The sequence below is a fragment of the Notolepis coatsorum genome (genome assembly GCF_963971535.1).
Source record: "Notolepis coatsorum genome assembly, chromosome: 20".
NCBI lineage: Eukaryota > Metazoa > Chordata > Actinopteri > Aulopiformes > Paralepididae > Notolepis > Notolepis coatsorum.
This window is the reverse complement of record NC_140184.1, coordinates 8,395,806-8,420,188: the sequence shown is the minus strand read 5'-3', so window position 1 is coordinate 8,420,188 and position 24,383 is coordinate 8,395,806. Positions and strand designations below refer to the sequence as shown.

Sequence of the window (24,383 nt, the reverse complement as noted above, 5' to 3'; positions counted from 1 at the left end):
AGTTAATACATAACATACACTTATTAGTATGTGTTAAAAACAAGATGGACAAGTACACAGGGATAAAAATAGCTAGAATAGGAATAAATAGAGCTAAAAGTGGTGAACAGTCCACAACCCAGCTCCTCCAGTTGGCCCGTCCTGGCCCTGCCTGGTTGTGGAGCCTGATTGCCACCGGCACAAAGGACTGCCCAACGCGCTTTGTGGTATGTCGGTGGTATGTATGTGGTATAACTGCACTATAACTCAGTCTTGACAGTTACTATAACTATGTTAATGAAGAGAACTAGCTAGTTACTTAGGGGAGCTAGTGTGTGAATTCAGTAGTAGTTAACTTGCCATACAAAGTGAGTGTTAGGGTTTGTTGTTGTTTTTATTCTAACCCAGTGGTAACTTTCTGTTGAGAATAATTGTCCAGGCGGTCAATAAAGTAAAAGTAAAGTCGAACTGCCTCATTCTTCACCGATCAAATAAATGTATCGATATAGACATTCCAGTGACCATCTACCTCATACTGGACATGAGCACCACCGGTCCCATGGTACAGCTTCATACCGCCTTCTGTATGGCCTGCAGTGTTGAACCTTGATTGATTGAATTGATTGATTGAAAAGTTTATTAACAGATTGCAGAATGGGTACAGTACAGTACAGCTCAATACATACAATTGTTAAGGGGATGCAGACCAGAGAAAGACTTTTGTCTTGTTTACATCAGGGTCCCCCATTTTCAATTCATCATAATATGACACACACGACATACGGATAGACAGTACTGCTACATCTATACATTTATGACATACCAGATTTGCAAATACAGTACTGTTTGAGATACAAAAAGTGTTCAGAAAAAGAGTGTATATACATTTGACGTAGAAACTGTACATTGGAGGAGGTTGGGTAGGTGGGGTGGGGTTGGGTGGGTGGGGGGGGGGGCTGTACATTGGAGGTGGGGGGGGGACACTGTACACTGTACATTGGAATACTGACAAAGCCATACTTGGTCATTTACTGTACAACTGCGTTAGGACATTTGTAGGGGCCAGTTTCGAATTGCAGTCTCCCGTAGGTGTTCTTTGAGAGTGTTTTTGAAAGTGGGTAGTGATTCACATTCCTTTACAGCTTTGGGTAGGGCGTTCCACATTGATGTGGCATAATTGCGAAACGTGTTTAGTCCCTTGTTTGAGCCGAATCTGGGTTTAACATTTACATTTACATTTAGTCATTTAGCTGACGCTTTTATCCAAAGCGACTTACATGTTCTGTACGACAAGCCATTAGGAAGGGCACAACTCTATCAGCTGAGCAACAATGTTCATCAAAGTGTTGAGTGCTACAGTGTAATAATAATAATAATAATAATAATAATTTAGGACCTGCTCCGAGGTCACCATTTGGCACACATGCGAACCATGCATACAATGCGTATCTGCGATTAACCCATCCCGTCGTCCTTCCCCCCCAAGGGCAGCCGGGAGCAGACAGGCGCCACGTGAGCCGCGCCAGGGGACCAATCCAAGTGCTCCTGTCCGTCTTCGTCAAGGACGCCACAGCGTTAGCGATCTTGTTGTTGTGCATGTTTTTCCATTGGGTTTATCTTATCGGGGGGGGGAAACCCTTGCGAGCACGGGGAGAACATGCAAACTCCACACAGAAAGGCCTGGGAGATACCCCACCTGGGTAACTGGCATCATGGAAACCTGGTCCCCAAGCGGGATTCGAACCCTGGACCTTCTTGCTGTGAGGCGACAGTGTTAACCACTACACCACTGTGCCAGTGTAGGTTAGTTTATTAGGACAAGTGCATGACAGTACGGTTAGTTAGGGTTAGATTATTATTATTATTTTTTTAATTCAGATAATGGTTGAAGAAGTGCGTCTTTAGTCGACGGCGAAAGATTGGACGGGATTCGGCTGTCCTAACTGGGATGGGTAGTTCATTCCACCATTGTGGGGCAAGGACTGAGAATAGGCGGCTTCTCTTTGATGACCCTCCGGGAGCTTGGATAGGAGTAGATCTGAGGCGGCCAGAAGATGCAGAGCGTAGGGGTCTTGAGGGTGTGTAGTTAGAGACCATTGACCGGAGGTAGGCGGGAGCGGTTCCCTTTGCCGCACGGTATGCTAGGTCGAGGGCCTTGAAGCGGATACGTGCAGCAATGGGGAGCCAGTGCAGGTCCCTAAGAAGTGGGGTGACATGGGCCGACTTCGGTAGGTTTGAGATCAGGCGGGCCGCTGCATTTTGAATGAGTTGAAGAGGCTTGGTGGCAGTGGCCGGGAGGCCAGCTAGCAGTGCGTTGCAGTAGTCGAGGCGGGAGATGACTGTTGATTGGACGAGGAGTTGGGTGGCTTCTTTTGTCAGGAAGGGGCGTATCCTTCTGACGTTGCTCAGGAGGAATCTGCAGGTTCTGGTTGTCGCTGCGATGTGAGCAGAGAAGTTCAACTGGTCGTCGAGGACAACACCAAGGTTCTTGGCGGTCGGCGACGCGGTCACAGCTGCATTCTCGACTGTGATGGAGAGGTCGGTCAGGGTGGAGGATTTGGCCGGCAGGTGGAGCAATTCTGTTTTGCTTAGGTTCAGTTTGAGGTGGTTGGTCGTCATCCAGGCGGAGATGTCGGACAGACAGGCCGAGATCCGCTCAGAGACGTGGATATCTGAGGGAGGGAAGGAGAGGAAGAGTTGAGTATCATCGGCATAACAATGATATGAGAAGCCATGAGACGTGATAATGTTACCCAGTGATTTAGTGTAGAGGGAGAAGAGAAGGGGTCCTAGGACCGAGCCCTGGGGGACACCCGTCCGGAGGGGGCGGGTGGCCGACAGAGTCCCTCTCCATGACACTTGGTAGGAGCGGTCATTGAGGTATGATGTCAGCCATGTCAGCGCAGATCCAGCCACTCCCATTCCTGCGAGGGCCGTGAGGAGGATCTGATGGTTGACTGTGTCGAAGGCTGCAGATAGATCTAGGAGAATCAGGACAGAGGAGAGGCCTTTCGCTTTTGCTAAGTGAAGTGCCTCTGTGACCGCAATGAGGGCCGTTTCTGTGGAGTGGCCAGTCCGGAAGCCAGACTGATTGGGGTCTAGGAGGTCATTCTGTAAGAGATAAGCAGTAAGTTGGTTGGATACAGCACGTTCAAGTGTTTTAGAAAGGAAGGAGAGAAGAGAGACAGGGCGATAGTTGGCTATGATGGTGGGGTTCAGGGTTGGTTTTTTTATGAGGGGCGTGACTCTGGCTTGTTTTAGTACTACTATACTATACTATACTACTATACTATACTACTATACTATACTACTATACTATACTACTATATACAACTATGTATATGTTTTATAGACTATGTAGGTGAGATAATAGCTTGGATAACTAAAGTGCAACAATTCCACCTAGTTTGCCAAATATGACTAATTTAGATGACAGTTTTGATATCTTGTATATTGGCATGAGTGGCAGCACGGTGGTGTAGTGGTTAACACTGTCGCCTCACAACTAGCAGGTACTGGGTTCAATTCCCGCTTGGGGACCAAGTTCTCCCCGTGCTCGCAAGGGTCCCCCCCCCCAAAAAAGAGATAAACCCAATGGAAAATGCAGAACAGATCACTAACACTGTTGCATCCCTGACGAAGACGAACAGGACTCGGAGCACTTGGTTTGTCTCCGGGCACCGCCCACATTTCATCGCTGACCCAAGGCATGTTCCTGTGTGTCGCCCATCTTACATGTGTGTGTCGCTGCCTGACACATAAAGACTTCTTCGATTTCTTCTTCTTCTTCGAGAGGAGGAGGATGAACTGACTATTTCTCACAGTTTAAAAAATACACAAAAATTACAAATGACAGATATATACAGTGCTACAGTTAAATTGTGTGATCCACTGTATCCGCTGTGTTAAATGGTGTGATCCACTGTGTCAAATGTCTAGTAGAATCTCCAACATCTCACTTTAAGCAGCACAGTCTCCATACTAATCAGCAATCTCAACCCTTATATGTCTCAAAATGATTGCGGAAATCTCGAAATCTCGTAATTAAATCAATTCATTTTAAATATTTCATAATAACATGAAATCTGTTGGATCTTCCCCTAGAGAGGATTGGTGTGACAAAACTGGTTATAAAGACTATCCCCATTTGCCTCTTTTCTGGCGCCTCACACAATTCTTTGTAAGTATTCATGGCACATTGTATAATTGTACAACATAGCATTATACTATCTTATTTGCCCTATACTTACCTGTTGTTCTTATACACTCATTACGTTTGTCAAAAGAACGCATTTCACATTCTTTTTGTGTTCATCCACCGATCTGGTTATGCCTGTTAGGTCACCTCAGGTGTTGCCGCCTCCATAAATCAGCATATAAGGCGTTTACAGAGCAAGCTGCTGAACACAGAGATGCCCAGGAACACCATGGAAGCAGGTGCACTACTTCTCCTCCTGCTCTTGCCGCTTGGGTTTTCCTCATTACTCAATACTCCTCAATTTGGCCAGTTTCGTGGAATTAGCTTTACCTTCGATTATGTGCGGATGATTGGTGAACAAATTGAGGTAGGTAGTTTGTTCTCATTATAGCACTGTCATAAAACAGAACAGTGAGGCAAAGTCTATTTTATGTGTATATCTGCCAATTTCATGATTTTATTCGTCTGTTTTATGTGTATCAGTGACAATCAAACCATAAACAACGAGGCCTATTAAGATGTTAGATCCTAATATGAAAATGTATATGATTTAATGTTCTATGCCTTATTTAGACTTTTAGTTTTTTAGTTTTGCTGCTGTCTATTTTATGCAAATGTTATGCTTATTTTATGCATAATTCGATGTCTGCGCTTTATGCATTGATCTTGATCTGCCAATCGTGTGCACATTTTATGCCTATGTCTTTTTTACTGCCATGAAGCACTTTGAGCTGCAATTCCTGTATGAAAGGTGCTATATAAATAACGTTTATTATTATTATTATTATTATTATTATTATTATTATTATTATTATTATTATTATTATTATTATTATTATTATTATTATTATTATTATTATTAATAATATTATTATTATTATTATTATTATTATTATTATTATTATTATTATTATTATTATTATTATTATTATTATTATTATTATTATTATTATTATTATTATTATTATTAATTAATTATTTAGGCAGAGCTGAAGTTGAAAATAAAAATAATGAACTTGATAGGCATGTCATGATTTTACTTGAATACTCAACAACTAAGTTAATGCTGTTTGAATAAATATCTAAAACCTGGTTAATCCTATATACTTCAACAAGCATCAGCCTACTAGGCTAATGTGACATGGTGGATAGACAGACAATTCTGTGAACAGAAGGTCAGGCATTCCTTTCTTGTGACAGCTCCGTTCCTGTCAAAGGGTCCTTGAGCATGTCACTGACCAGGGGCGGACCTTCCTACAGGCGATATAGGCGGTCGCCTAGAGCGCCACCCAGAGGGGGGCGCCGAAAAAAAAAAAATTAAACTTTTTTTTTAATTTTTTTTTAAATTTTTTTTTTCTCTGTGCAGTTTTGGCACCCCCCTCTATATCTGCAACCATTATTTTTACATAAAAAAAATTCTAACATAAGGGAAAATGAGCCAAAAATCTAAAACGGTCGGTCGGTCTGAGCCTCAGCTTTAGGTGTTCACAGTCAGAACATGCTAGAGCGCTGTGCATTGATGGGTATCGGTCAAGTGTTTATAGAATTGAGCGTTGAGGAAAGAAAGACTAACGTTAGAGAACTATGAAGAGGCAAAAGCCATAAAAAAAAATTAAACAAAAAAAATTTATAAAAAAAGTGGTGAATCTCGCCTAGGGCGCCAAATGTGCTAGGTCCGCCCCTGTCACTGACAATATAACAGATCCATAGATATCCTATAACTTCCTTTACCCTACCTCTGTGACATCCAGTAGATGTGTGAGGATTAGTGTATCCATGAGCAGGGGTGCATTGGTGATTTCAAAGCTGGTTGCACTGTGTTTTATGTCGCCATGTGCATGCACGCTCCCACGCATGCGCATAAATGTTCCCTCGCGTGCGCACAGACTAAAGACAATACCTAATTGCCTCTAGGAATGGAATGTAACACATTTCATTCACAAGTTTTGTGTGAATGTATCTGAGGACGTATTTGAACAGACCTGACGACCTGAGCTATTGTTATGCAAAGTAGCCAGGTGGGTACTTGGCGAGTTGGCGCATCAGTCGAGTGCAGCGCATTCCTGTGTGCACACGCGTGCACATCCGTGCATGTGCGCACGCGTGCTTCTGCTCACAGAGCCGGTTGCTCGGCATGCAACCCCGTCCCATGACCAACGCACCCCTGTCCATGAGTCTCAGGATGATAGGAAATGTTTAAACATCCGCAAATCCTAACTACAGTGATCTAGAGCTGTAAAGTTCCTTACAAATCGTATAATATTACAATAGTTGTAAAGAAAGCAACAGAATCACCTGTACATTTTATATTGATTGCTGTTGCACTTTACTGTTACATTTGCACCCTGGTTTGATGATGACCTTGTGCTGTATATTGACAATACATTTGAATCTAATCTAATCTAGAAAAAAAAAAAGCCAGTTCTTAGTCGGCTGTCGATTGTTATTCCTATCCAAGACAGTATTGACATTTTAATACTGGGTATGGCAAAACACTATGGCATTACATCATCATGGCAGACATAAAGCACCTGACTAATGTAGACATCTGCATCTGCTTCTGAAAGTACTATTCAGTAGTAGGCTATTCAGTATCTTGCTGAGGACACAAATTGTATTGCAAACTCCACAGCCATAATATCAAATCATCATAAAAATGTATCTCACCAGACCTAGTAGCGGGGTTCGACTCACTTTCAACTGAATGAATTCAGGAAGTGGATAATTTTATTTCAGATTCAAACATACTGACAAACCGTTGGCAGGAAAAGGCCATACTTTCCAACCTACTGACAACCTAGTGTCCTTGAGCAAAACACTTAACCCCTAACTGCTCCCGATGAGCAGGTCGGCACCTTGCATGGTCGGTGTGTGAATGTGTAAGTGAATGGGTAAAATGTGAGGAACAAATTGTAAAGTGCTTTGGATAAAAGCTGCTATATAAATGCACCATTTACATTTTGAACTGATTTGAATTGAAAGTGAACTGGTTCCAACCCTGCCCCGTAGGTGAACTTCAATGGCAGAGAGCGTAACAACTGTACCTCGCAAGCCCTGTGCGAGGTAGAAGAACAACACTTCCCAATGACCCTCACCCAGCTCAAAAACCTCTCTATAACGTAAGTCAGAGGAACCCACCCTCTCTATGTGCCTATCTCTATCTATCTCTGGGTCCTGAGGAATCTTCTCTATGGCCCCTGGTATCTGGTGGGAATTAAGCCGCAATCATTTAACTTTGCGACATAGAAACTCACCGTTGTTTCAGATGAGTGTTTCTCAGTTGGGGATACCTGGACCCTTAGGGTTACAGCACTGCGAGAGCTACGAGAGACAACTTCTAAAAATACAAAAAACATAAAATTATGTTTTTATTAACAATTATGTGCCTCACTTGCAATATATTTTTTCTTAGTTTATATGTACATAACAAACTGGGAAAGTTTCATAGTGATATCTATTCAAATATTTCTTTGCCTATTAGGGGGTACAGTAATCGGTTGTGTTGTTTGTTACTAAACTGTTACTACTACTACATCATTATTATTATTATGTTATTATGGTATTCAGTTATCAGGCATGTGTTTAGGTTGTCTATTACTAATGGTTTGATTGGGTGTTGTGTTTGTAAATAGCGGTTTCAAATACAAATGTATGGCATTTCACAATACAGAACTTTGAAGGTGTTTTTCCAAAGGGTAGACATGTACCATTTCCCTAGCATCTACACACACCAAACGTTCCACCTTTATTCATATCTATATCCTGCTTCTTTGTGCCAAAGGGTTTGTTGATATGTCATACATAGCCTGATTTACAGACAATACAAAACTTTAAAGGCGTTTTTCTAAAAACGAGATTTTATGAGTTTGTATTACACATAAAACAAAAAATCTCAAATTATCTAGTACCTCCACACACCAAACTGGCCACGTTTCCTCCTATCCATATACCACAACTTTTTTTGATATATCACTCATCCAGATTTTTAGAACATTTTATAAAACAATTGATGCAAAAAATATATTTTTTTATGACTAGGGGGTCATAAAAGGACATAAATTCCTGTTCGGGTGGCATATAAAAGAATCCTCTAGCAAAAAGTTCGGTATTGGTAGTAACATGAAAAACCATGAGAAAATATCTATATATCATCACTTTTTTCTAAATTTTGTTTGGGGTAACATGCAAAAAGGGGCCATTTTGAATAGACCACGCCCCTTTATGGGTAATACAATTATGCGACCAAAACAATTTTAATCATTTTTATTAAATTTTTTTGACTATTCTAAACAATTAAGAATGTTTGCAAATTATTTCATCCTTTATTATTTTTTCCCCCTATCTAGGTGGGTGGTCTCCCCTTAAATCAACGCATTATATCAGTGTGGTCCCTAGAAATGAGTAGAGTAGCTCTGCCTGAAGCCTAGCAAGCTACATACCTGCCATGGCCAGGAGTCCTTTGCTAATGTAAAATAAGATGGCTCTTTATTTATCCCCTTGTCTGAACTGCAACGGATCACTGGACAGGTGGGATATTTATGTACAGTATACTCTATGAACATCTATGAACATCTGTGAACATCTGTGGCTGAACGTGTTCCTCATCTTTGCTAGCTCCATGTAGAGAGGATGGGAGGGGTTCTCCAGGATAGTGTCCAGCTTCTTCCTCGTCTTCCTCTCCGCAACCAGGGTTTGAATCCTTGTGTGTTACAGTGGTGCCTGTGACCTAGCTCTGGGTCTCTGTCGGGGCAGCAGAGTAGCTCTGCCTGAGGCTACCTAGTGAGCATGGTATCTCCCGTGGTCATGGGAGGGTCACTCACCTTTGACTGACCAGTAGATGTCTGGCTTCCCAAGCAGGTTTTTAATACAGCACTGCTTGTTTCACGGTCATTATATAGAATCACTGACTGTGGCATCCGCGGTATTTGTGGCATCCTCACTCAGTGTTAGACTTAGACCTTATCGCCGCCACAGGGACATTCCTTTTCACATCACTATACTCTGTTCAACGAGGCATTTAGTTTAAGACGGCTATGGCTGCAGGGATCAGGCTTTCCCCAACGCGAGCCCTTCTGTACCCCAGAGTGCTGCACCCAAGGCCAGATTAAGAATTCAGAGGCCTCTGGGCCAGACTCTTGTGGAGGCCCCCACACACACATACACGTGCACGCACGCACAGTGGCGTTTTTATATGTAAAACATTGGTGGGGCAGCCACCAACCAAGGCTACATACCAGGCAAACTACAGTCATTCAAATGGCAGTAATCCTGCTACTGATGCGTTTTTAACACAGCTATCCATCGAGAGAGAGAAAGTATAGTTGAGGAAAATTAATTATATCCCCTGTCTGCCAAAGTTCATGATGGCTTTGTTTGAAAAGGTTAAATGCAGGAAAACACAACCAGAAAATTGTCATTTTTGATAACTTTAATATTTCAACAACAAAGAAACAAAGAGAGAACAGTTCTGCAACAGTGCAGTTTGTGACTTGGTGGCTATAATAAAAATTAAAATCACTCTAAACAAAATGTCACTTTAAAAGAGAAATAGAATATTTAGAAACACTTTAAAAGAAGGAGGTACTGTATAGTATAGATACAGTAAGAGTTAACACTGTAAACTGTATCATTGTTAAAGTAGCGATTTTCGCCTCCAATGGTCCTATCGCTGGCAGCGGCTGGGTAGTTGGATCTGTGGTTTTGGAAAACTGCTGCACCTGAATGAATGAATGAAAACTTTATTTAACAGATTGCAGAATGGGTACAATACAGTACTGCTCAAATCAATACACACAATTGTTAAGGGGATGCAGACCAGAGAAAGACGTTTGTCTTGTTTACATCAGGGTCCACCATTTTCAATTCATAGTTGATTGATTGAATTGATTGAATACTTTATTTTGACACAATCGTAGGACAAACATTTGAAAGACAAACAATAACAGTGTCAACATGCTGGTCAAAAATGGATAAAACACAATAAAGCCAAGGCTTGTTTCCATTGTGGTCCATACATGGAACATAAAAGGCACAAAAACACAAATTGACATGTAGACAGGACACATCCTAAAAATGTGTACAATAACACCTAACCTGACAACTCATACAGTCAACTAATGTTAAAAGAAAATCCGCAAACCCTTAAAAGCAACTCATGATAAAGAGAAATAAAAGCAAGTTATGATAAAAGAGATAAAAACCATATTAAGACCAATTTGAGTTGCTGTTGAGCCATGTTTTTAGGGCGGATTTAAATTTATGACTGATAATAATAATAATAATGGATTGGATTTATATAGCGCTCTTCGTGACACCCCAGAGACCCCAGAGCGCTTACAGAGTCCATTATTCGTTCATACACAGTCATACCGGTGGTGGTAAGCTACAATTGCAGCCAGAGCTGCCTTGAGGCAGACTCACGGAAGCGTGGCGAATAATCAACGCCTACGGCCCCTCCGACCACCACCAACATTCATTCACATGCATACACATTCATACGAGGCAAGTAGGTTAAGTGTCTTGCCCAAGGACACAACGGCAGTGGGATGGACATGGGCTTGAGCGGGATTCGAACCACCAACCCTTCGATCATTGGACGACCCGCTCTACCCCTGAGCCACGCCGCCCTACTGACACACAACATATATTATGACATCATCATGACATTTATGGCATAGGGACATACATGACATACAGGTATATAGTACTGTTACATTTGTGACATATTATTATAACAAGATATGCTGCACGCACCTCTCTCAATAAGCACAGATTTGATCCTATCGCTGCTCGTGTCTTCCCATAAAGCTGGATCCGTAACATTGTTCAACCAATCCTGGTTTTCATGTTCAAGCACCACCGGCGGCGGGCTGTCATCATCGCAGTCTGCCTCATTCGTGTTGGTGTTGGGGCTGGGCTGTGGAGATGCGGCGGGCGTATACGAACAGGTGGCAGCCACTGGTGGGCCGGCTGAACTAGAGGCTGCCGCTGCCTCTTCTCTGTCTAAAGTTGAGATAGTCGGTATGCTTTGCCGAAGTAACGCGCTCTTTCTGTCCCTTTCCTGTTTAGATTTGAACTTAGCAGCTCCGCTTTCCCACCGTTTAACTTTTTTATCCATGTTTTTTGAGTCTCTAATGATACAGTACTACTCGAGTCTTAGCCTACTTGATCAACTTGCAAGTGCAATTCTCGCGGTCAGTGGTCACCTGACCTGACCTGACAGTGACCCCTGGACCTGGACGTCAGTGTCACGTCGACTCAACGTCTCTCACCCCCTCATTATCAAACAATCAATCATATTTTAATTTGCAATACAAACATTTTAATAAAAATAGATAGAGATGAGATGATACTAGTAGTCACTATAGATGCTGTGAAAGTAAACGCTGGATCTGATTATATATATTTTTTTTTCGTATTTATTTTATTTTTTTTACTAGTGTGTAGTGGAGGCCCCTAGTCACTAGGGGGAGCTCGAGGATATCCGCTATCAGCACCGGCGGGTCTCTGCTGTCTGCATAGGTGGCGCGTGAACCGGACATTAGGGTAGGCTATATACCGCGGAGCGCGCAAAATGTTTCCTTTTTTGTCAATACACAGTGCAAATTAAGTGTTCAAATGAAGGCATCCAATAATAGATTAACCATTGTCTTACCTTAATGCAGCAAAATGCGACGTTTCGTCTTTCTTGGCATCAATGATCTTTTCTGCTTTAACTTTGTCTGTGAGATCACTTTCAATGTGAAGCAGACTGGCGCATTGTTGTTCTTTTGGATGTGATGTGCCTCATTGTTGAGAAAGACCATTCACGACTTGAATCACAAGTTGCAGTGCTGACAGCAATGAAGGGAACGTCTTTCGTAATTTAGATCTCATCATGCTTTGAAAACAATGTACATACAGTAGCTCTAAAAAGTTTCCACGATTTGATGAACTCTGACTCTCATCATGTCCTCTCAGAGCAAGCCATTGTTTGCCAAGATAAAGCAACATACAGCCGCCCTCAGGTGATCCGTAGTTATGCCCAGGGGCAGCCCGGTGCAGCTTCTGTATTACTTTGTTTATATTCCTTGGAAAAATACCGTATATCCATTTTGCTTTGTGAAATTTGACTCAAAATAGTGCGCTGGTGTTTCGCTACAAAGCGATTGGCGGGCGGAGATTCAGAACGCAGATGTTTGCTTTCCTGCCGGATCAGGATGATCATTATGCATGATGTGATTGGCTACATTATTTAACCTGACACGTGATTGGTTACTGCCTGTACCTGGAATGTTAAACGCTGCCACTAGCCGACTGACACCTTCGTCGTTGACACCTCGGCCAGCCGGCTGCAGCACAAGACACACACAATAGCCAGCAGCCTGCGCACATATTATATACATTTCAAGATTCCCAGCATAACGATTTGGGTAAGGCATAGCCCCCCCTAGCCTTATATATACCCGCCGCCTATGGCTGTCTGTCATGATCCCAATCTGCCTCATTCGTGTCGGAGCTTGGATGTGGAGATGCGGGTTGACAGCAGACTCTACGTCTAGTCTTCTTCTTCTTCTTCTTGTATATTTCCGGCGGACTACGCGTCTAGGCGTATTGCCGCCCTCCACAGGACAGAGGGAGCACTATAGATTTCCAGCCCTCCCTATACGTCTAGGCCAGGGGTCAGCAACCTTTACTATCAAAAGAGCCACTTTTCCCCCGTCCCACAAAATAAAATGCTCAGGGACCTATTTACCCTTAAAATGAAGATAACACAGTGTATAACATTTTATATATCCCCAAGCATACCCCACATTTAGCATAAAACACCTGACAATTGCATACCCAAAGTAATTTGCGATTTATTATACTTTATACTTATTGCATTAATGGAATTATAAAGCAACAAAAAAAAAGTTTTGACTTTTTATTGCTGTTTTTACCTGTTATAACAAAGGAAAACCTCAAACTCTTATGAAGAGGAGAAAAAAGACTGGCTGTGTAGATAGAGCTGCCGCGGTATTGATGTTTTCCTTACCGCACAAATTTGCAAAATATTTCCTACCGCCGCGGTTATTACCGCACGCACAAAAAAAAAAAAAAAAAAGTTTGAATGCATTTTTTTTTTTAGTAGTAGTCTACTCTTTATAGCATATAGCCTGCCTCTAGTCTAAATGTCTATCTTTAGAGGATGACTTTGCAGCATGAATATTGTTTGGGATTCGTCAAGCACGCATTAGTTATTGAAAGTGAAACACGGATTAGAAGTTTCCCCTCTGGTCGTGCGCAGTTCACTCGGTGTCGCGGGCAGGGGTGGTTACCCCTAACCCCCCCGACCCTTTCTTCTTATTATTACTATAAAGTTACTACTTTATAATAAAGGCATTCGTTTTGTGGCATTAACATTATATAGTTATACGTTCAATAACATCAGCGTATTTACCGGACCATAGCAAGGCAAGCAATACTCTATTCATATCTCAGTTCCTTTCTTTGCTCAGAGCGTGCTGAGTTGTCCCATTCTGCGGTCTGTTAATAAAGTTTTCAATCAGACAAGTGTATAGAACGAAGGGCTTTTATTATAACATTCGTTGCAGACAGTAAAATCATTATGTCTCGTTTAGTACTCCTGAGGAGCGATGGTAGTCCACTCCGGCGGAGAGTTAAAGCTAACGTTATTAGCCGTGTTGTGATGAGCTGACATTCAGGACGTAAAAAACTAATACACGCTTGCCGATTGGTGGTAACACACTGCATGACGCTACAACGTGTGACGCGTCTCTCTTCTGACCAATCAGTGGTCTGCAATGTTTCACGTGACTTTTCTGGTACCCAATAGGGTCGCTTGGAACCTCGATAGAGGAGTAGGGTATATCTGCAGAGCCGCAAGCCCAACGAGATGAGGGTAATTTATTATTATTATTATAAAAAACAGCAGTGACGCGGTATTCTGCCTACTCTGCGGTGGCCGTGATGTAACAGCGATACCGCGGTAATGCGGTAATCGCGGCAGCTCTATGTGTAGACCTATTTTTAAATAAAACACAGAAGAGGAGTCAAAATACTGGTGTCTGTAGACCGACTTTGAAATAAAACCCTGAACTATTCAGGTATATTTGAGTCCTTCCCTTATTTGTGGAACATTTATAAAATAAAAATTATATTTTTTCATTTCAGTGTCACATTATGACATCGATCTCCAAAATTAAAAAAATGTAAAAATTAAAAAGAAAAAAAAAAAAGAAAAAAAAAATGTTGGAGGCCCCTCGTCACTAGAGCCCAAACGGCCCGGTCGTTAATACGGCCCTGGCTGCACCTCAGTATTCTCTACCCCAGTGTTCTGCACCTCAGTGTTCTCTACCCCAGTGTTCTTCACCTCAGTGTTCTGCACCTCAGTGTTCTGTACCCCAGTGTTCTCTACCCCAGTGTTCTTCACCTCAGTGTTCTGCACCTCAGTGTTCTGTACCCCAGTGTTCTGTACCTCAGTATTCTCTACCCCAGTGTTCTTCACCTCAGTGTTCTCTACCCCAGTGTTCTTCACCTCAGTGTTCTGCACCTCAGTGTTCTGTACCCCAGAGTGCTGCACCTCAGTATTTTCTACCCCAGTGTTCTGCACCTCAGTGTTCTGCACCTCAGTGTTCTCTACCCCAGTGTTCTGCACCTCAGTGTTCTTCACCTCAGTGTTCTGTACCCCAGTGTTCTGTACCCCAGAGTGCTGCACCTCAGTATTTTCTACCCCAGTGTTCTGCACCTCAGTGTTCTTCACCTCAGTGTTCTGTACCCCAGTGTTCTGTACCCCAGAGTGCTGCACCTCAGTATTTTCTACCCCAGTGTTCTGCACCTCAGTGTTCTTCACCTCAGTGTTCTGTACCCCAGTGTTCTGTACCCCAGAGTGCTGCACCTCAGTATTCTCTACCCCAGTGTTCTGTACCCCAGAGTTCTGCAGGAATATTAAGAGGTTAAATCAAGAAATGAGAAATAGGGATAGATTGGGGTAAATATAGAGGGGAGCGGGAGCTGACATCCACCACGGCACCCATGTAACATCGTCCATGCAACCATATAACGCAAAGCATCATGCACTGACATTGTTATATCAACATGGGGTGCAATATTTTTTTTTTTAAATAATTTCCTAATAACTCTTTCCTAATGTATTACTAATTATGTATTCCATTAATAATGTGTTCTGTGCCCTTTATTTTAGGGACAGTGGCTGTTGCTTCACGACAAACCTCAATGGAAAGAAAGACTATGCAATTGATATGCTGCTTAACTTCGGAACACGATCTGACACACACACCTTCAACCAGCCTCCGATCACAGCGAACATGGATACCTTACGGTACAAATCTCTTTATTTGAACGCTTTCACTACCACACTACCAAAGGGTTAACCCTTTCACTGGGACAATACATACGGTTAACCCTTTCACTACCACACTACAAAGGGTTAACCCTTTCACTACCACGCTACAGACGGTTAACCCTTTCACTACCAACTACAAATGGTTAACCCTTTCACTACCACACTACAAAGGGTTAACCCTTTCACTACCACACTACAAAGGGTTAACCCTTTCACTACCACACTACACAGGGTTAACCCTTTCACTACCACACTAGAGATGGTTAACCCTTTCACTACCAACTACAAAGGGTTAACCCTTTCACTACCACACTACAAATGGTTAACCCTTTCACTACCACACTACAAAGGGTTAACACATTCACTACCACACTACACAGGGTTAACCCTTTCACTACCACACTAGAGACGGTTAACCCTTTCACTACCAACTACAAAGGGTTAACCCTTTCACTACCACACTACAAAGGGTTAACCCTTTCAATACCACACTACAAAGGGTTAACCCTTTCACTACCACATTACAAAGGGTTAACACATTCACTACCACACTACAAAGGGTTAACCCTTTCACTACCACACTACAAAGGGTTAACACATTCACTACCACACTACACAGGGTTAACCCTTTCACTACCACACTAAAATGGGTTAACCCTTTCACTACCACACTACAAAGGGTTAACATATTCACTACCACACTACACAGGGTTAACCCTTTCACTACCACACTACAGACGGTTAACCCTTTCACAACCAAGTACAAAGGGTTAACCCTTTCACTACCACACTACAAAGGGTTAACCCTTTCAATAACACACTACAAAGGGTTAACCCTTTCACTACCACACTACAAATGGTTAACCCTTTCACTACCACACTACAAAGGGTTAACACATTCACTACCACACTACACAGGGTTAACCCTTTCACTACCACACTAGAGACGGTTAACCCTTTCACTACCAACTACAAAGGGTTAACCCTTTCACTACCACACTACAAAGGGTTAACCCTTTCAATACCACACTACAAAGGGTTAACCCTTTCACTACCACATTACAAAGGGTTAACACATTCACTACCACACTACAAAGGGTTAACCCTTTCACTACCACACTACAAAGGGTTAACACATTCACTACCACACTACACAGGGTTAACCCTTTCACTACCACACTAAAATGGGTTAACCCTTTCACTACCACACTACAAAGGGTTAACATATTCACTACCACACTACACAGGGTTAACCCTTTCACTACCACACTACAGACGGTTAACCCTTTCACAACCAAGTACAAAGGGTTAACCCTTTCACTACCACACTACAAAGGGTTAACCCTTTCAATAACACACTACAAAGGGTTAACCCTTTCACTACCACACTACAAAGGGTTAACACATTCACTACCACACTACAAAGGGTTAACCCTTTCACTACCACACTACAAAGGGTTAACACATTCACTACCACACTACACAGGGTTAACCCGTTCACTACCACACTACAATGGGTTAACCCTTTCACTACCACACTACAGAGGTTAACACTTGCACTACCACACTACAAAGGATGAACCCTTTAACTACCACACTACAGACGGTTAACCCTTTCACTACCACACTACAAAGGGTTAACCCTTTCACTACCACACTACAGACGGTTAACCCTTTCACTACCACACTACAAAGGGTTAATCGTCCGTAGTGTGGTAGTGAAAGGTTAACCTTCTGTTAAGAAATGGTTAAGAAAGAAATATGTTGGAGGTGGAAAAAAACCAACAACACTGTAACTAACCAATAGTATTGTCTCTATTTGCTATTTGTAAGCCAGCACCTTGTGTGTTCTTGATCTGTACTGTAGGTCGCCTCAGAACTGTTTTTCAACTCTTCCTCTTTTGGCCTATGATCCGGACGGTGATCATGTGAGATGTCGTACTGAACCCTCTGCTAATACTTATAGTACTCCTACCCTACTCAACACTACTCTGGACGAGGTAATGCCTTTAGATATTAAAGAGACCATATTAGATTAGATTAGATTAGATTCAAATGTATTGTCATTATACAGCACAAGTACAGTACAACGAAAATACGTTTGGATGTAGCTAAATGTAGCAAGTGCAACAGCAATATACAATGTACAGGTGATTAAACTGGGTAAAAAAATATACAAGTTAGTACAACTGAGTGTAGTGCTAATCAGATGTATGTACAGAGTTGTAGTATTAATATGTACAGTGATACAGGTGTAAAGATGGTATGGTATACTGGCCAGCAGTGTAACTAGTAAGAGTGTACAGATATAGATATAGTAAAGGACTATTTGCAGGTAAGTACAGACAGGTGTGGATAGGTATATATGTAGTGAGAATAAATATATATATATGGTATATATATAGTATATACAGTATATATGGTATATTTAAGCATTACATCACGCGCAGGAGTGGTTTGTGAACAATAAACCATGCCTAGGGGTGGTCGTTAGACCCCCCTAGGCATGGTTTATTGTTCACAAATCACGACTGCAAGTGGTGTAATGCTTTTATACAACTGCCACATTCATCCAACCTTATTGCTATACAATAAACACACATTAATCGAAGATTTATTGAAAAAACCATCCACCAGAAAAAGTAGTTCCCACAACTACAAAAAAGACAAGTTGCCTCCATGTGGAAGCAGCTTGACGTGCATCCAACCAACTAACACATCCAACTGTGTATTATTGGAATGATTGAGAGAAGTTGCCTCCATGTGGAAGCAGCTTGAAGTGCATCCAACCAACTAACACATCCAACTGTGTGTTATTGGCAAACTAACACATCCAACTGCCTTTCAACTAAGGCATCCAACCAACTAACACATCCAACTGCCTTTCAACTAAGACATCGAACCAACTAACACATCCAACTGCCTTTCAACTAAGACATCCAACCAACTAACACATCCAACTTTTCTTTAGTTTTTAATTATGAAGTTAGTGGTTATTGGAATGATTGATTGATTGAAAATTGTATTACCAGATGCAGAATGGGTACAATACAGTACGGCTCAATACACACAATTGTTAAGGGGATGCAGACCTACTTTCTATAGAACTTCATTCTTAGATGCTTCTATAGAAAGTAGGTAAAACAAATTAAAAAGTTTTCTTTGCCCTATAAGAAAAAAAAAGTTTTCTTCGCCCTATTTTTTTTTTTTTTTTTTTTAGCCTAAACTTAACCAGTTGGAAACCAGGCGTACAGTAATAAAATTAGCAATCAACCAATCAATCAATTCAATAGACCATGCTCACTTAAAACAGCGCTGCTTCTCTCTCAGTCTGACTCCCCCGCTGTTGCAGACAGGAGTGTGTGTGTGTGTGTGTGTGTGTGTGTGTGTGTGTGTGTGTGTGTGTGTGTGTGTGTGTGTGTGTGTGTGTGTGTGTGTGTGTTGTGGGTACGCCAGCGTCGGACAGTGTGAGAGTGAATGCTGCAGTCAGTGGGAAGGAAGTAGAAATTTAAAATAAAATTGCAAATAATCAATCAATCAATCCGCGATTTTTCTTTTGTTCAGAATGACTCATGACCCATCAATTACATCATCCAACATTGTTTAAAGGACTAAGACATTCGCCTTGACAGAATCGCTTCATATTTAGTCGTTATGATGCTATCAACATATCCATATGTTAAAGATTATTGTCCGCCATCTTGTTTTCTCCCGGAGTGAGCCGGCGGAGTGATATGTGATTCGGTTGTGGGCGGGTCCTGGGCCCAGGACCGTGGATTGTTCCCAATAAATATGTGTAAATGGACTGTTTCAGCCAATCAGAATAGAGAAATTTGCATGCCGTTGTATAAACAGCATTATACAACGGCATGCAAATTTCTCGATTCTGATTGGCTGAAACAGTCCATTTACACGTATGTATCCTTCACAATCCACGCTCCTGGTCCCAGGACCCGCCCACAACTGAATCACATCACTCCGCCGGATCACTCCGTCGGAAAAAACAAGATGGCGGACAATAATCTTTAACAAATGGATATGTTGATAGCGTCATAACGACTAAATATAAAGCGATTCTGTCAAGGGGAATGTGTTAGCCCTTTAAACAATGTTGGATGATGTAATTGATGGGTCTTGAGTCAATCTAGAACAAAAGAAAAATCGCGGATTGTTTGATTGATTAATTGATAGATTTAAATTTCTACTTCCTCCCCACTGACTGCACTGCAGCGTTCACTCTCACTGTCCGACGCTGGCGTACCCACAAACACACACACACACATACACACACACACACACACACACACATACACACACACACACACACACACACACACACACACTGTGACACACACACACACACACACGCACACACACACACACACACACACACACACACACACACACACACACACACACACACACACTCCTGTCTGCAACAGCGGGGGAGTCAGACTGAGAGAGAAGCAGCGCTGTTTTAAGTGAGCATGGTCTATTGAATTGATTGATTGGTTGATTGCTAATTTTATTACTGTACCCCTGGTTTCCAACTGGTTAAGTTTAGGCTAAAAGAAATAAATAAAAAAATAGGGCGAAGAAAACGTTTTTTTCCTATAGGGCAAAGAAAACGTTTTAATTTGTTTTACCTACTTTATATTCTGCATCTGGTAATAAAATTTTCAATCAATCATTCCAATAATACACAGTTGGATGTGTTAGTTGGTTGGATGCACTTCAAGCTGCTTCCACATGAGGCAACTTCTCTCAATCATTCCAATAATACACAGTTGGATGTGTTAGTTTGGTTGGATGCACTTCAAGCTGCTTCCACATGGAGTTGTGGGAACTACTTTTTCTGGCGGATGGTTTTTTCAATAAATCTTCGATTAATGTGTGTTTATTGTATAGAAATAAGGTTGGATGAATCTGGCAGTTGTATAAAAGCTTTACACCACGTGCAGTCGTGATTTGTGACCAATAAACCATGCCTAGGGGGGTCTAACGACCCTCGGCTGCGCCTCGGGCCTAACAACCACCCCTAGGCATGGTTTATTGGTCACAAACCACTCCTGCGTGTGATGTAATGCTTAATTATTGTACATGCTGTCATACAGGGCTATGGGTTATATGCAGGTGTACAAGTAGGCATATAGAGGGGTTATATTATGACACATTTACATGACTTCCTTGAATCCATGGAACAGTTTAATTTTAATTTTTTTTATCTAATCATTTCAATTATTTATTTTCGAGCATCACTTTATTCCCTTGTATTGAACATGCCTTTTTCTGGTGGGCGTAGCAACAAACACAATTTCTTATTAATTATTCCCGTCCCTGTCTTTTTTTTTTTCTTCACAGTTTCTTTATTTTCCCTTTTCAACATGAAACAAGACAATACAATAACAATACTAATAAACAAGACATCACAGGACAATAACAGTAATAATAATAATAATAATAATAATAACGACAATGACAAGACCATCAGTTAAATCAGAATAATGAAAAATAAAATAGTCATGTATAAATTAAATATATAAATTAATAAGAATATATATATATATACATATACATACACACATACATATATATACATATATACATGCATATACCCACATGTATGTACCATAAGGCGAGATTACTTGAGCACCAGTCATCTCCAGTATCGACAACCAAGGTCCCTACCCCGTGAGGACCCCAAATCCGGCGCCCCAGCGAGCCAGAGCATCATGCCTCTTTAACACTCCGACTCACCAAGACCTCGAATCAGAGGCCCCCACCAGTCCGAGACCGCGTCTTGTTTGCTTTTCTCATATTTTTATATTCAGAGTTAATGATATTGTTTACACTGTTCATTTTTTCTCATACGTATTTTTAAATAAACATTCCCGTCCCTGTCTGGGCTGTACATTAAGTACGCAGTGTTCCTGACTCCGAAGAACAGTGCTTACTGATTCATCCAAGCTAATCCATTGCTTGTGTTCCCATTGTGACATCATCGAGGGGAAGCAATTCTGAACAGCTTGTTTAGGCTTGTTAATTGCCAAACGGCACCAAGCATCTGTCATTTTTTTCTGAGACTATTTCGCATAACATGTCCCCATTCAATTATTAGATCACAACCAGTCAGACACAATAAATACATATACTTTTCAATTTGACATAGAGGTCTAGATGAGACAATCTACTAGAATAAACAGTGAATCATTGTTACAGAGTTGCTTATCTTCATTTAATACTTCATTACGTGCTTTATTCATTCTATTAGAATACGTGCACGCTGCATGCCGATGGCCTTCTGCCTATTGGTGTCCATGTATTTGAACTGCTGTTGGAGGACTTCCCCACGGAAGACGTCACCCTGACCTTTGCAGATGGGTCGTCCTCAGTCTTAGAGGCCTACAACGTGTCCACTGGTAACAACACATCCCCTTTCGGCCGCGTTTCAACGAAGTTCACCCTGGAGAGTAAGAGACACAAACAACCGTTACTATACAGACGTTTCTATACAAAGTGCCAACGAGTATTGTAATCATTTGGGTCTGTGTGTGTCTGTGACCATGATGTGTGTGAGATAGAGAGAGGGGGGGGGGTGTGAGTCCTCAGCCCTTGTGTGGGTGAATGTAACAAGTTCCTAAGGTTTTCTTTCCCCTATTATTTCATGCACACTTTATTCATTGTTTTAAATTATTATTTTCTTTTAAGTTATTTTGTGTTCTGTTTTGAATTTGATGCAAATTTGCAATACATGAGGGTCATCCTTTTGTGTTAAATGGCTGCATAAAGCAAGCATTTGTTGACTCTCATGTTGATAAGAGAGTATTAAAACTTGAAAAAGATCCGTTTAAGGATTTAAGATTTAGAAAAGAAAAAGAAAATGCGATTAATTTGCGATTAATCGCGAGTTAACTATGGACCATCATGCGATTAATCAGATTCAATATTTTAATCGATTGACAGCACTAGTTTTTAAATATAGTGTGGCCGCAGGATTAATACCGTTAACATTAGTTCGGCCAGAGAAACAAATATACTAATTAAAATGATTGGACCTGCGAGATTTGTACTTTGTAGGTCTGCATTTTAAATGTAAGGAGTAAAAAGTATGTTTTCTTCCTCTGAAATGTAATTGTGAGTAAAAGTACAAGTCTACAAACCTAATAATACTCAAGTAAAGTACAAAGTACAAATCCCCCAAAACAGTACTTAAGTATTATAACGAAGTACAATTACTCAAGTACTTTACACCCCTGCTGAAATCCAGTCCACACATCAGACAAGAACTGTAAACAAAGTGCACTACTGTACCATGTTGTCATCTATGAGGTCGTTGTTTGATGACATAACAGATTCCACCTCCGTTTAATTCAGAACGACACGATTATCTTGGAACAATTCTGTCTTCCTGAAGAACTGAGGGGCGACAGTGGCTCAGGAGTTAGAGCGGTCGTCTGGTAACCGGAAGGTTCCTGGTTCGATTCCCGCTCTCCTCCTGGACAGCGTGTCGAAGTGTCCTTGAGCAAGACACTTAACCCCTAACTGCTCCCGATCAGCAGGTTAGGCACCTTGCATGGTTACCTCCGCCTACGTGGGAGACTCCGCCTTGAGCCATCTAGTGTTTATATACAGTATCTATGGTTCCCAGTAGTAACCTGTCTGTGTGTTTCAGTCCTTCCTCCAGTTCCAAGCTGTGCGCTCGGTCATGTGACGCCCCAGTTCCTGTCTCGGACGCCCTCCCATGGGGAGCTACAGCACGCTGTCGTGGGCCAAGCGTTCCACCTTCTGATTGAAGCCCAGGCTGCCCACGCTAGGTACTTGATTGATTGATTATTTTTTTATTTGTCATTTTCCTAAAATGCATCTTGTACCACATTTACATTTTACATTTAATAATTTAGTTGACGCTTTTAACCAAAGCGACTTACAAGTTTTGTACAACAGGTCAGCAGGAAGGGTACAACTCTTTCAACTGAGTAACAATGTTCGTCAAACAGTGCTGAAACTTGGGTGCTGCAGACAGTGTTGAGTGCATAGTAGAGACATATTAGCATAGTAGGTAGTAATATCGGTGAGGAAGATTATTTAGGGGTAAAGTGCATGATCGTTGTTTTTTTCTTCATTTCAGATATTGATTGAAGAAGTGTGTTTTTAGTCGACGGCAGAAAATTGGGTTTTGTTCATGAGGTTCATGGTTCATGAAAACAAGGAATGCGATTGTAGAATGTTATCTTGCAATCCAAATAATCTGAATTGTTACTTTGGTCATGTTTCTTCCTTCCCGGTCTTTCTGTTTTCTTGAAGTATAAATAACTTCCAGGTCAGCGGTCCCAGCAACATGACCAAAGTGTTCGTGGACAAGGAACTTGGAAAAGCTGAAGTCACATTGATCTATTACCCACCAGCCAGAGACCTGCACCGCCACACCCCCATCTGCTTCACAGCAGAGACCAATCAGAGGTGTGTGTGTGTGTCCATGTGTGTGTGTGTCCATGTGTGTGTGTCCATGTGTGTGTGTCCATGTGTGTGTCCATGTGTGTGTGTCCATGTGTGTGTGTCCATGTGTGTATGTGTCCATGTGTGTGTCCATGTGTGTGTGTCTGTGTGTGTGTATGTGTCCACATGTGTGTATGTGTTCATGTGTCCATGTGTGTGTCCATGTGTGTATGTGTCCATGTGTGTGTGTGTGTGTGTGTGTGTGTGTGTGTGTGTGTGTGTGTGTGTATGTGTCCATGTGTGTATGTGTCTGTGTGTGTCCATGTGTGTGTCCATGTGTGTGTTCATGTGTGTGTGTGTATGTGTCCATGTATGTATGTGTCTGTGTGTGTCCATGTGTGTGTGTGTCCATGTGTGTATGTG

General features: G+C 41.7%; 1 protein-coding gene across 2 annotated transcripts in view; it reads left to right on the top strand.

Moving 5' to 3' along the window:
- The first annotated feature begins 4,400 nt into the window (after window positions 1–4,400).
- Window positions 4,401–24,383, top strand: part of LOC311247161 (uncharacterized protein) — a 35,399-nt gene continuing 15,416 nt past the window's right edge. For both annotated transcript variants that reach the window (XR_014620829.1, XM_084337489.1), the window contains exons 1-7: window positions 4,401–4,544; window positions 7,187–7,296; window positions 15,363–15,500; window positions 17,392–17,524; window positions 21,796–21,994; window positions 23,197–23,338; window positions 23,829–23,984. Coding sequence is in view for 1 of the 2 variants with exons in the window: in XM_084337489.1 (XP_084193615.1) it covers window positions 4,407–4,544; window positions 7,187–7,296; window positions 15,363–15,500; window positions 17,392–17,524; window positions 21,796–21,994; window positions 23,197–23,338; window positions 23,829–23,984 (1,016 nt within the window). In the remaining variant the exon portion in view is untranslated. The remainder of the gene's footprint in view (window positions 4,545–7,186; window positions 7,297–15,362; window positions 15,501–17,391; window positions 17,525–21,795; window positions 21,995–23,196; window positions 23,339–23,828; window positions 23,985–24,383) is intronic.